At 31.4% G+C, this 14,047-nt stretch overlaps 1 protein-coding gene across 1 annotated transcript in view; it reads right to left on the reverse strand.

The window, feature by feature from the left end:
- The window catches only part of Stxbp5 (syntaxin binding protein 5), a 165,875-nt gene that overhangs the window by 97,392 nt on the left and 54,436 nt on the right, over positions 1-14,047 (reverse strand). Inside the window, exon 9 of the mRNA XM_077802187.1 lies at positions 8,719-8,842. Coding sequence (XP_077658313.1) covers positions 8,719-8,842 — 124 coding nt within the window. The remainder of the gene's footprint in view (positions 1-8,718; positions 8,843-14,047) is intronic.

The following is a 14,047-nucleotide window of genomic DNA, read 5'->3' on the forward strand; positions in this document are numbered from 1 at the left end:
GGAGACAGAAGGATCAAAAGTTCAAGGTCACCCCAGCAACTTATAGTAAGGCCCTAAGCAAAGATGCCATCTCTAAATAAAAATTAAAAAGAGCTAAGGATGTAGCTCAGTGTTAAAGTATCCCTAGGTTAAATTCCTAGTACCTAAATAATAATAATAAATTAATAATAATTGTCATTATTTATTACCACTTATTATTATTTGGTATCACAGACCCAATTTTACATTTGTTTTCAAAATTATTATGTTATAGAAAATTTTGTTTTTATTCAGAAATAAGTCATTAACTTATTTCAATATTCAGTGATTTAGTAGCTAGAACAATTTTTAAGAAGGTCATTAAAGGGTATTTTTATTGAACTCTTGCAAGACAGTATTTGCATATCTTGCATACAACCTGGCAAGGTATAAAATTATTTTTTCTTGCTCAGTCTTCATGTTGATCCTTTGTGTTCTAGCATTTAGACTTGTAATACAGTTGAAAGCTAGTTTTATTGTTGTTCCTTTAAAGTTAAACTTTTTTCTCCAGTTAAAAATTCTAGTAATTTCATTATCTCCATAAATTAAAAAAAAAAAAATTTGGCTGTTTTTCTAGTTATCATTCTTTGCTAATATTGCTTGGAAACCAGTGAGTATTTTAGATTGGCATATTCTGATACTTTTCCAACTAAGATGTTTTAAAAAACATGTTACTGATTACTGCTCCTGGTCCAGAAAGATTAGATTATTCATCTGTATTCTCACACTAACTATTTTGTAAACCAAGTAATAAGGCATTAGATATGATTTTATAAGTCATAGATAAATAGAAGAATATTTAGAAAATTACCAGATTTCATTCACCAGGTGTCATTTTACTTAAGTGCTGTAGACCAGCGGAGCAACAAGGTGTTTCTTCTACCTGAGAACTGCCTTAACAAGTCCCTGAAAAGATCTGACTAATTATAAAATCTAACTTAATAAATCACATAAACCTTTATGCCATCCACATACAATTTCTTTTTGTTTTATAAATGTCCTTTTCCTATGCCCACTTACCAACCACAATGGATATTCTGCCACATGAACTGGTCTGAGCTCTACTAATTCCAGAATTTCAGTCATGAATTTCCATTTCTTCCCATTTCCTCTGTCACAACTGAAATCTTCAGTATTAACTGTTTATTAATGTAAGCATTTAGTTATTGTGCAACCTCTTCTGCCTTCAGGTCACCTGATGCACTACTATTTAAAGTGATATTTTCCAAGATACTAATTGTGTATTCCTCACTGTAAACTCATTTACTAGTCTTCCATCATGAAGTTCAAACATTGTAGCATACTTTGATGTATAATCTTGCCTATATACAGTTTTTTTCATTTCCTGCTTTTACCTCAAACAAATTTTAAACCCTAACACTTTTCCAAAAACACTGCTTATGATTACATCTTTGTGACTTTGTATTTTTTTCACTAAAACAACCTTGTCCTATTGTTTTCTATCGAACCCCTTTCCTTAAGACCCCACTCCTATGTCCTGAATTTGTGAACTATTTCTATACCCTTCACCCAAAACAACACCACTATTTCTTTGTTTTCACATCTTATTGTTATAGTTATAGTTATAGATCATTTTCATTCACTTGACTATGAACTCTTTAAGGGCAATCTACTCCCAGCATTTAATCTCTAGTGCATAGGAGATACTCAGTAAAATGTTTCTAAATAAATATAAAGATTGGTTTAAAAAAAAGAATGAAGGGCTGGGGATGTGGCTCAAGCGGTAGCGCGCTCGCCTGGCATGCGTGCGGCCCGGGTTCGATCCTCAGCACCACATACCAACAAAGACGTTGTGTCCGCCAAGAACTAAAAAATCAATATTAAAAAAAATAAATAAAAAATAAAAATAAAATTCACTTTAAAAAAAAAAAGAATGAAGATCAATGACAAAAACAATTACTAAGTTTTTCATATTGCCAATTAGAACACAGGACATTTTCTAACTGACACAGTTGTTATATTGTAGTTTTGCTTTTTCAGTGTAGAGCAGCTGTCCAAAATGGTTGCCACCAGTCATATTTTGTTGTTGGGCACTTGAAATACGGCTAGTCCAAGTCAAAATGTGCTGTGACTGTAGAATGTATTCTATATTTCAAAGGCCTAATACAAAAAACACTGTGAAATATCTCAATTTTGTATGCTGGATTTCATGACAAAATAATACTTTTGCATATGGGGGGTTAAATAAAAGTTAAAATAAATAATATCAATTTTAACTTTCATTTTACTGTTTTTAATATGATTACTAATAAATTAAAATTAATCTATGCAGTTCACATTACATTTCTATTGAACAATGATTTTCTAAAAAATACAATGACAAACTAGAAAATCACACTGTTGATGTTAATAATATTAGTCTGAAACAGGAACAGAAGGGTGAACTTCTCTTAATATATATGGAGACAGAGTTGATTTAAAGCTGGGGACTGGATATATCTGAATATCTGGTTTTTGATTCTTAGCTAAGATTTAAGGATGGTGGGATTTTTGATGAAGTGTTCAAGTTCTAAAACTTCCTTGTTAACCCTCAGGGCACTGACAGGCAAATTGGATGTATCAATTAAAAGGCCTTACTGAGTTTCTCCTGGAACTATCCAGAAGCCAGATTTTGGTGGATGTACTTGGATACTCAGCATAACCATTGTGTGTCAGTAAGTGTCATGGGGAGCCTGCTTATAGGGGATGTTTCAGAATGCTTATCTGCATTCTTTTCTCTTGCTATATTATATCCTTTGCCTTTAAATAAAAACCTAACTTAAGGATGCTAAGAAGTCTGGTAAGTCCTTTCTGGAGAAAATTTTAAATTCTATAAAGAACTAAAGTATGGATTTATTTTATGCTTCAGATGAATCTTAAAAGTAGATGAACAGAATTCTGTGTATATTTCATCCTAACTTGAATTTTTCTTAAACTTTTATTCTATTTTTTCTTTAGTGACTCTTAATAGAATAAAAGTTCCCCAATCTTGGTTTACTTGTTGATAAGTAGATTGATTGTACTGATGAATAAGCTCTAGAAACTAAATTTAAAATGTCATTTTCTATTTTAGACATCTATTGATTTTGACTGCTTAGGATCTCCATTTCCTTAGGGAATCATCTGATTCTGGCAAAGTTGACAATCAGAAAATCTCATTCTGCTACATATCATCCCCAGGGCTTCATGTGGGGCACTGGCCCAACAAAACACATAACAAGGTCACAACTTCAAGGTTAAGAATATGAGCCATCAAGTTATTCCTCGTAAATAATGAATAACGAAAGCCTATCTGTCACAGTAGAAAAACAGACCAAAAGAAAGCAGCAGAGTCTACCCCTACAAAAATACAGAATCCACAGTTCATCAAGATGAAATGACTTTGCAGAATCTACATAAATTACCTTCTGCTTACTTTTTACATATTTTTAAACCTTAAAATTCATCTTATTCAGGGGTTGGGGTTGTGGCTCAGTGATAGAGCACTTGCCTAGCATGTTCGAGGCTCGATTCAGCACCACATAAATAAATAAAACAAAGGTCCATCAGCAACTAAGAAAAAAAAGTTAAAGAAAATTCATCTTGTTCAATCCTGCCATTTAACATATAATGAAACTAAATCCCAGAGAATAGAAATTATCTCCACAATGTATTTCATATGTAACAAGGTTAGAATAGGTTTCAGGTTTTCTAGTTGCCAAGGAAATGTTTTTTGATATCATGGAAACTGGATTAAAGAGAGCTATCACATTTTGTTTAAGGAGTCAAAAATCACCTATTGTGTTTTATAGTGAATAAAAACTTAATTTAGCATTTCTAAAACCTCTTTGACAATTACATACTTCTTAGACCAAATAACTCATCAATAAGAAAAAAATAAATACTATTTGTGAACTATATTTTTGAAAACTAATCTATCCTTCCAGATTTGTATTTACTAGAATCACACATTTATAGCACCTAATAATTTCCAGGTACTTTTACTTACATATTGCTTATATGATTCATACCTAGAATAGTACTTATCATACAGTGGAACCAATAAATATTTATTGAATGAACATATATAATCCTCACAACCACGTGAAGAGGCCATATTAACTTTCATTATTATCTCTATTTATACATAAGAATAATGAGGTTCAGAAACATTAACCAACTTAACAGAACCAAAAACTATGGAACTAAAAGGCTATAACCACATGTGTGTCTTTTGGAGTTAAAATCTCTTTAGGCTAATGTAATAATAAATCTTGTGAACACATTCTTCAAGGCTATCTTCACCTATTTTAAGTATGAAACCCTGTAACAATAAACATTAAAGTAAAATACTAGTAGGAGTTCAATTAGTTCCTGACTATCAAGGTAATACTATAAATGCTTTCCAAGACTAAGATACTTGAATAACTATTAGGTAGGTTTAAATTTAAAAAACCAAAAATGTACAAAATTTTAAAACTCTAGTAGATTTAAAGTAATTTGCCATAGCTGTTTGGCTAAAATTAAGATCAAGAGACCATAATAGAAGACAACAATGAGAAAAAAAAAAGAACTAAATTTATATATATTTTTTTAACCTTTATTTTATTTATTTATTTTTATGTGGAACTGAGGATTGAACCCAGTGTCTCTCACGTGCTAGGTGAGTGCTCTACCACTGAGCCACAACCCCAGCCCCAAAAGAACTAAATTTCAATTCATCAACAGATAGTTGTTATTCTGAAAATTATGTATCACAAATATCATATGTAAAGAACAGATACACATACCACAACAAGATATATAAATCATATCTCTGTACTTTACTATATCAAAATGGACATGACTTTGCCATGGAACTCAGTTGTGAACACAAAACTGCTTTAGTAGGTTATATACCACCAACAATAAGTTAATAAGTAAGTAATAAACAAGAATAGAACTCTTAGAATTCATATTTTAAAAGTATGAATTATTTGTATAAAATAAAATAACACTATTTTATCTTTTGGGGATTATAAAAGTTATATTTATTCACCATGGTACATTTACTGCATTCCCCTAGGAAAAGGGAGAACTATTTTTGTATCCAATTTGTATATATAAAAGTTTGTACAAATTATGTGTAGCACATAAAGGCCTCTGTTACACCTAAAATCCAGATACTACTATTTGGGTATTCCTGCTTCAGGGTCTCCAGTTTATCAAGTCTGTTCCATAGAAAATAAAAACTAGAATTATACGCAGTCTTGCTGTTAACACTTAGAAATTATTTTAAAATATAATAAAATAAAAATTTCCTTAACTTTTAAACTCAAAAAATTCTATAAACTGGGAGTGAATACATTTTGTTAACAATTTTAACAGTATGACAAATTCATACCTTATTGTAGTTCGGTTTTTATAATTTTTTTAAAAAAAATCACCTTAGTTGTGACATTATCTTTCTAATTTATGGCTATTTCAAAAGGTCATTGTCAAAATATTTACCGAATACTTTAAAAAATAATAATATTCCTTGACAAAATAATATAACACCTTAAGGAATCAGAAAATACTAAATTTCTTTGGCTATGCAACTAAAAGGCCATTCTTCAAACAGAATAGAGCATAGTCACTTCAGAAACATTGTAAAAAAACAATTCATAACAGAAATATGCATACAAATCAAACAGTATTTTATGTAAGTAAATAAATAAATTAAATAAAATTCTGACCACCTACATTTAGACTACTATATTGGACAACAAAAGCCATATTTACATTTTGTTTGGATTCTAATTCTAAGATAGTAAGTCAAATATTCTTTATCTTACTGGTTTAAAAATAATTTTAGCTAATGATCCTTTTCTAACACACTACAAACATTGTAGAGACTGACTTATAGACTTATAAAGTCTGCTCTTAAAGACCTGTTCATAGTATAAAAAACAAAAACAAAAACAAGATTAGATTTTTTTAAAAAAGTTATTACTTGGCAATATTAGAGTAATAATTGAGCTAGGAAACATCAATAGATACCAAAATTAGAGGGAAAAAGTCTGATGAGTAGCAGTATGCATATAATCTCAAAGAAACTAATTCATATCAACATCCTTATTGATAATATAAATTAAAAATACTTAATTTCAAAGGGAAAAAGAATAAGTTTATAGTAGCGACACAGCACACAGATTCCTAATCAAGGAATCAAAAGATACTGCAAATATGAGAGAAAGAAAAAATAAGTTTGGGGGCTAGAGGTGGAACTCAGTGGTAAAGTGCTTAGCTAGCATGAGGTAGGCCCTGTGTTCCATTCCCAAGAGCACACACACAAAAGGTTTTACTTGAGAAGATGTAAAAATAATAAGGACAGTGGAAGGAGACGGTCATCATTATACAAAGTTCATGTATGAAGATGTAAATTTGGTGTCAACATAACATATGTACAAACAGAGATTTGATAAACTGTGGTATAAAGGTGTATTAAAAATTGTAATGCAAAAAATTATGAATGTAATGCACTCCACTATTGTCATGTATGTAAGAAATAATAAAAAAAAATAATAAAATTTTTAAAAAATAATACATTATAATCTCTCTAGGATATGCTGCCAAAAAAGTGCAACCTGAATGTAATCATGAGAAAACATCAGGCAATACTGAAGCACATTTATGCACAAAATAAGTGCTTAATAATTTTTATAATTTACCTGATATGAAAGTTAAAAACAAAACAAAAAAAGGGCTCAATAACTGTTCCAGATTTTAAAGACTGAAGAAACATTGCAACCAAATCTAATTAACATGCAGTATTTTCTTATAAAAAACAAAACTTGTTGAGAGGAGAAAGTTTTATTAGGAAAAAAAAAAAAAAAAATATATATATATATATATATATATATATATATATATGGGGGGGGCATATGCGCGTAGACACACACACACACCATAGAATAATTAGGGGTGATTGGGCACTATAGCAACTATGGTTTCAAAGAGAAAATGCACTTAGCACTTTCTTTTTATTGCAATATTGCAATGCTGGGTATTGAACCTTGGGTTTGCAAATGCTAGGTTAAGTGCTCTACTGCTGAACTACACCTCCAGTCCTAGTACTATTCTTTGAAAGAAAAAACAGATAAACTTCAAGATGCAATAGCATCATTATATATTTCTACTATCCTTGATACTAGTTATATTTTCTTCTGAATTTGAAAGGAAAGGTGTTTGAGCTAATTGCCCTTATCTCTACTTTTTGGGTTTTCTAAATTTTCTAGATTTCCCAGTGGGGTTAGAGGATTCTAAGACTTATGAGAATTTTCAAGAGTATCAACAAGATTAGGAACCTAGGCATTAATGAAAGAAAGAAGAAAAATACACTAAGAAAAACTAAAACCTACTATCATAAGGGATATATTCTAGATTCACTTGTAAATAGCCCTGCAGCAAATTTATTAAAGTTAAGTGTTTTTCCAGCAGATGATTCTTATTACAGAGCAATGGTAGAGTATATCTTGATGTCAAGAATTGCTATTCTCACAGGAACAGATGCCTAAAAACCCATACTGCCACAGACAGATAAAATTTGTTTTTAATTTTACTGTTTTCTTTAATATCAATATAGCAATAACTCAGAATATTTAGAAAGTGATTATTTATATTTAAAACAAGAAATGAAATATTAGCAATAGCTATAAAGATTCTCTTTTATTATTATCAGTTTATAATAGTTTCTTTAAATGTGATTTCTCTAAATTGCTCAGGAAGAATTCTCTTGGATTAGGGATGGAGAATTCAGATTGATCCAAAAAAAATATAGATTCAAAATGAAAAGAGGCCTTCTTAATTCAGCTTTAATAAATAACCTAGTACAATTTTCATAGTAGTTTTTAAAATCCTATTTATACAGAAAAAAAAAGTTAATACAGCAGGCCAGAGACTGCTATCCCTAGAAAAATCTACTTGCAAATTAACCTTTTGGTTGGTGTCTGGGACTTTGCCCTTTGAGGCAGCTCCCATTATTACCTGACTGATATGGTTGGATCACTGTGCCTCACTGTTGAACAGAAAAAGTAGTTTATGCTGAACCTCTACTTTCCTTCTGGGAATCTGGAATTTGGGTACATGCTAAAGCCTATATGACGAACAATGAAAACGCACAGGCTCAGGTGAGCTTATTTGATAGATAAAATTTCTCACATGTGGTAACAACAACTCACTGCTAGAATGATGAAGCATATCCAACATAACTCCATGAGGAGAGGGCTCTTGGAAGACTAAACTTACTTTTATCCATACTTTATACAAGTGCCTTTTCCCTTTGACAATTTTGCTCTATGTTCTTTTGCAGTAATAAATCACAATTGCAATATGACTATATGCTGAGTCCTGAGAGTCTTCCCAGTCAATCGTTAAATCTGGGATAAACTGGGAACACTCAAATCCCAAATTTAATGTATAAAATTCATCCTATAGAGGTACGCCTGTTTGAAGCACATTGTTTCATATAACACTGACAACTTGCAAGTGATAGCTTTAAGATGACAAAAGCTTAGAGTCCTACCTCACTCAAAAGACCATTTGCTTTTTGGATTACTAAAGAAATGATATTCAAAAGAGGAAATATCACATTAAATAAATACAATATTCATTAAAAACTGGACAAACACAAAAGCAAACTCAAAAAACAAAGAGTTTATGTTATAATCCAAGAAGTATTTAAAATCAAGGTATTCTTACCATGTGGTGTGATTGTCTGTACAGGCTTAGCAGGGGACCTCACATTCCAGATGGTCAAGGTACCATCTGAATGACTGCAAATAAATTGTTTTCCTTCATGATGCCAAGCAACAGAGTGAATAGCCTAAAGACGAAGGAAAAAGAATTTCATTTTTCAAACTTAAATATCAAACCTATCATAAATAGTTTTATAATGAATTTTTATTTTAAATTCTTTTTATATTTTCCAAGCTGAAATCAATGTTAACTTTACTTTCCCAAAATTTAGCATTCTTGAAATACAGAGATTTTATTTCATACTGACAATGTTTTAATTCCTTTCAATTATTTTACCTCTTTTTTTATTTATATATGACAGCAGAATGCATTACAATTCTCATTACACATATATAGTACAATTTTTCATATCTCTGGTTGTATACATAGCATATTTACACCATTCGTGTCTTCATATCTGTACTTTGGATAATAATGATCATCACATTCCACCATCATTAATAACCCCATGCCCCCTCCCTTCCCCTCCAACCCCTCTGCCCTATCTAGAGTTTTTCTATTCTTCCCATCTCCTGCTGCTCCATATCCCACTATGAATTAGCCTCCTTATATCAAAGAAAACATTCGGCATTTGATTTTTTTGGGAATGGTTAACTTCACTTAGCATTATCTTCTCTAACTCCATCTATTTGCCTGAAAATGCCATGATTTTATTCTCTTTTATTGTTGAGTAATATTCCATTGTGTATATATGACACATTTTTTTTTATCCATTCATCTATTGAAGGGCATCTAGGTTGGTTCCACAGTTTAGCTATTGTGAGTTGAGCTGCTATAAACATTGATGTGCCTGTGTCCCTGTTTTTAAGTCCTTTTGGGTATAGGCTGAGGAGAGGGTCAGCTGGGTCAAATGGTGGTTTCATTCCCAATTTTCCAAGGAATCTCCATACTGCTTTCCATATTGGCTGCACCACTGTGCATTCCACCAGCAGTGTACCTTTTTCCCCATATCCTCGCCAACACTTATTGTTGTTTGTATTTATAATAGCTGCCATTCTGACTGGAGTGAGATGAAATCTTAGAGTGGTTTTGTTTTGCATTTCTCTAATTGCTAGTGATTGATGAACATTTTTTCATATATTTGTTGACTGATTGTACATCATCTTCTGAGAAGTGTCTCTTTGGGTCTTTGGCCCATTTATTGATTGGGTTATTTGTTTTTGTGGTATTTAACTTTTTGAGTTCTTTATATATCCTAGAGATTAGTGCTCTATCTGATGTGTGAAGGGTAAAGATTTGCTCCCAAGATGTAGGCTCTCTATTCACCTCACAGATTGTTTCTTTTGCTGAGAAGAAGTTTTTTTAGTTTGAGTCCATTCCATTTATTGATTCTTGAATTTAATTCTTGCACCACAGGAGTCTTATTAAGGAAGTTGGGGTCTAATTCCACATAATGGAGATTAGGGTCTACTTTTTCTTTTGTTAGACGCAGGGTGTCTGGTTGTATTCCTAAGTCCTTGATCCATTTTGAGTTGAGTTTTGTACATGGTGAGAGATAGGGGTTTAATTTCATTTTGTTGCATATGGATTTCCAGTTTTCCCAGCACCATTTGCTGAAGAGGCTATCTTTTCTCCAGTGCATGTTCTGGGCACTTTTGTCTAATATAATTGTAGTTTTGTGGGTTAGTCTCTGTGTCCTTTATTCTGTACCGGTGGTCTACCAGTCTGTTTTGGTGCCAATACCATGCTGTTTTTGTTACTCAATTATTTTACTTCTTAAGGAATATTTGACAATGACATATATACTATTGACAAGTTTAGGAAAACAAAATGTATTCCTATAGTTTTTCGGAATAAATCACCACTAAATATAAATAAGTTATTACAATGAATATCCCGTTGCAAAAAGTAGTTACATTGAGAGATTATAATTTTTTTAAAGTAACTAAAATACAAAGTAGCAAAATGTAGATTTGAAAATAAAAGTAATAAATAAATTTCAGAATGAACTTCAAGACATATTCTCTAATTCTCACAGTAATTGCCGAGACAAGTTTTAATCTGAAGAAACTCATATTCTGGCCAGAAACTTTTACACTACTGAGCCTCTATCTGGAAACTATTTTTATATAACTAGAGTAGACTACCCCTCCATTTTTATCTTATTATTATTATTATTAGTTTGTAAATTTTGTTTTAAAAAATCACTTCTCCAAATCCTCTTTAAATTACTTTACATCATAAGAGGATACCTTTTCATTCTTAATAGTTCTTAATTGTTCTTCAGTAAACTGAGCAACTGACTTTACAGCCATAAGTTCATGCTATTATATCATTGCTCTTGGTTCATGTTGAAATGTTTTATATTTGAATTTCAGTGCAGGTGTTTCCAGGGGGAGTTTAGACAGTTTAGAAATTATTATATATAGAATTGTTCATTATTAGTGACTGTCAAAAATTTTAAACTTTAACAAAATACTTTCTAAACTCTTCCCCAATATTTATGTTCTGTTCAAAGTTATATAAGATTAATTTTATGAATGGTATTGATTTTATTACTTTTTTTGAATTCAGAGCCTTGTGCATTCGAGGCAAGCACTCTACCAACTGAGCTATGTCCCCAGCCCATGACTGAATTTCTTTTGAGTCCCTCTATATTTCTGTAAAAATTAGTGATATTTTCTGTCTTATGTCTAGTATGGGCAATCTGTATTTTTTATTTGCCTCATTATTCTCACTACATATTTATCAATTTCATTGATTCTCACAAATATTTAGCTTTTTACTCAATTTTCTCTATTGTTTTTTATTTCATTGATTTTTTTCCTCTTTATTATTTCAATTTTTAGGGCTTACTTTGAGTTAAATTTTCTCTTTTTCTTCTAGGTTTTTTTTTTTTTCCTTGTGGTAGAAACTGAGGTCACTAATTAGAAAACTTAAATTCTACAGTGGCATCCCACAGACTTCAATACTATTTTTTTCAGTTTAAAATACTTTCTAATTTCCCTTGAGTTTTCTCCTTTGACTTGTAGGTTATTTCGAAGTATGTTGTTTCCCTTTCATGTACTTATATAGATTTTTCCCATAATCTTTTAGTAATTAATTTCTAATTTAACCCTATCAGGAAAATAATATTTGCTATAATTTAAACTTTTCAAATGAAATAAAATTGACTTTATGGCATTAAATATGGCCCATTTTAGTGCAGGTTCCTATCTTAGTCTGTTGTTAAATAATTAGCCCTTCCATTTTTTTTTTAATTTGTGCTAACATTAATTTTTCTTCCTTTCTAACACCTGTGTCTTTAAAAATGGATTTTTTATAGAGTATGTAGTTAGTATGTAGTCTTGCTTTTTCTTATGCAATCTAGACAATATCTTTTAATTGGGGTATTTAAACCATTAATATGAAAACTGATATAGCTGGGCTTTAAACAACCATCTTACAATTTGTTCACTGTTCTTCCCATCTATTTTTTTTTAATTTTTTTCCCTCTTCTTTTGCCTTACTTTGAATATTTTTTAAATTTCATTTCTCTTCAGCTTAGCTTTTGAGTTGCTAGTATTGCTGCTTTTGTTATTTCCTTTAGGATTAAAAATGGATATGTTTAACTTGCCTTGGTCAACCATTATATAATATTATACCATGTCAAATACAGTATAATAATCTTACAACAGTATTGTCTTTTGACGTTCACACTATTGTCCATGTTTTAATTATACATATGTCATAAACTCTATCATGCATTAGCATGTGTGTGTGTGTGTGTGTGTGTGTGTGTGTGTTACTGAGAACTGAATATAAGAGTGTTCTACCAGTGAGCTTCATTCCCAACCCTTTTTATATTTACTTTGAGAAAGGGTCTAAATTGTGTCCTCTTGTGTCAGTCTCCTGCATCACTGGCATAACAGGCATATGCCACTATGCCCAGCTATACTGCATTGTAATTATAATTAATTTGAATAATAATGACTTCTTATAGAGATTTTAAAACATAAGAAAACTTTTATTTTACCCACATATTCCTTTCCAATAGATTTTTTTGAAACCTTACACTTATGCACTAATCAATAATAAAATGAAGATTAGGTATGGCAAGCCTTCTGCCAACTTCTAAAACTCTCTAGGCAACTCTTTGCTGTCTGGTACCTTGCTAATTTCCTTTGTCTACAAAATCCTGTCCTATATACTACCTGCCGTGAAACTACTGAAAACTATGGTTGCACGTACAGTGTCCAGTTTCTTTGCTTAAGGTAAAAAGGTAAATCTAATTCCCGTGGCTCAATAATAGATTAAAACAAGATTACTTTTTAAATTTATAAAAACCAAAACCAAAAAAGTCAGTTTTAAAAATATGTTTTCAGAGAATAAAATTATGGCATTTTCAGGTAAGTGGATGGAGCTGGAGAATATCATGCTAAGCGAAATAAGCCAATCCCAAAAAAGGAGGGACCATGTTTTCTCTGATAAATGGATGCTAATCCATAATGGCATTAGGAAGCATGAGATGAGTGGAGAACTTTGGATGGGGCCAAGGGAAGGGGAGGGCATGGGGTAGGAACTATGATGGAATGTGATGGACATCATTACCCTAAGTACATATATGATTGCACAAATGGTGTGACTCTACTTCATGTACAACCAGAGGAGTGGAAAATTCTGCTCCATTTGTGCACAGTAAATCACAAAGCTTTCTGCTATTGTGTATAATTGATTAGAACTAATAAAAAATAAATAAGTTTTAAAAAATGTGCTTTCAATTCTACAAGAAACTTTTAGAGAAATAATAAAAACTCTTTATTCAAAATTTTTTTTTAATTTGAAGATCTTGATTCATGAGAAACAAATAGTATGATGTTATGAATAAAAAGGAAATTACTTTTGGTCACATATAGTATGCTTAATATGCAAGCATTTGCAAAGTATTCAAAGTATTGCTGTAATTACCCAATTCAGTCTGTCCTTGAGTAACAATGTTTCAATATGAAAGCGTAACTCACATTTTATCTTAAAGAGATAAAACCACTTACACATTTCCTAGCAATAGCTTTATTCATGGAATGGAAAACCATAAAATCCCAGTATCCAAGTCATGATGCCAGCTACTGTTTCACACCAAAACACACACACACACACACACACGCAATCAAAAAAACAAAAAACTTTGCCATAATTCCATGGCAAAATATCTTATTTTGCCAGGCATAATGGTGCATGCCTGTAATCCCAGCAACTTGGGAGGCTGAGATAGGAGCATCACAAGTTCAAAGCCAGCCTCAGCAATGGCAAAGCACTAAGCAACTCAATGAGAACCTGTCTCTCAATAAAAAAA

This window comes from Urocitellus parryii, chromosome 8 (assembly GCF_045843805.1).
Source record: "Urocitellus parryii isolate mUroPar1 chromosome 8, mUroPar1.hap1, whole genome shotgun sequence".
In the NCBI taxonomy this organism is placed as follows: domain Eukaryota; kingdom Metazoa; phylum Chordata; class Mammalia; order Rodentia; family Sciuridae; genus Urocitellus; species Urocitellus parryii.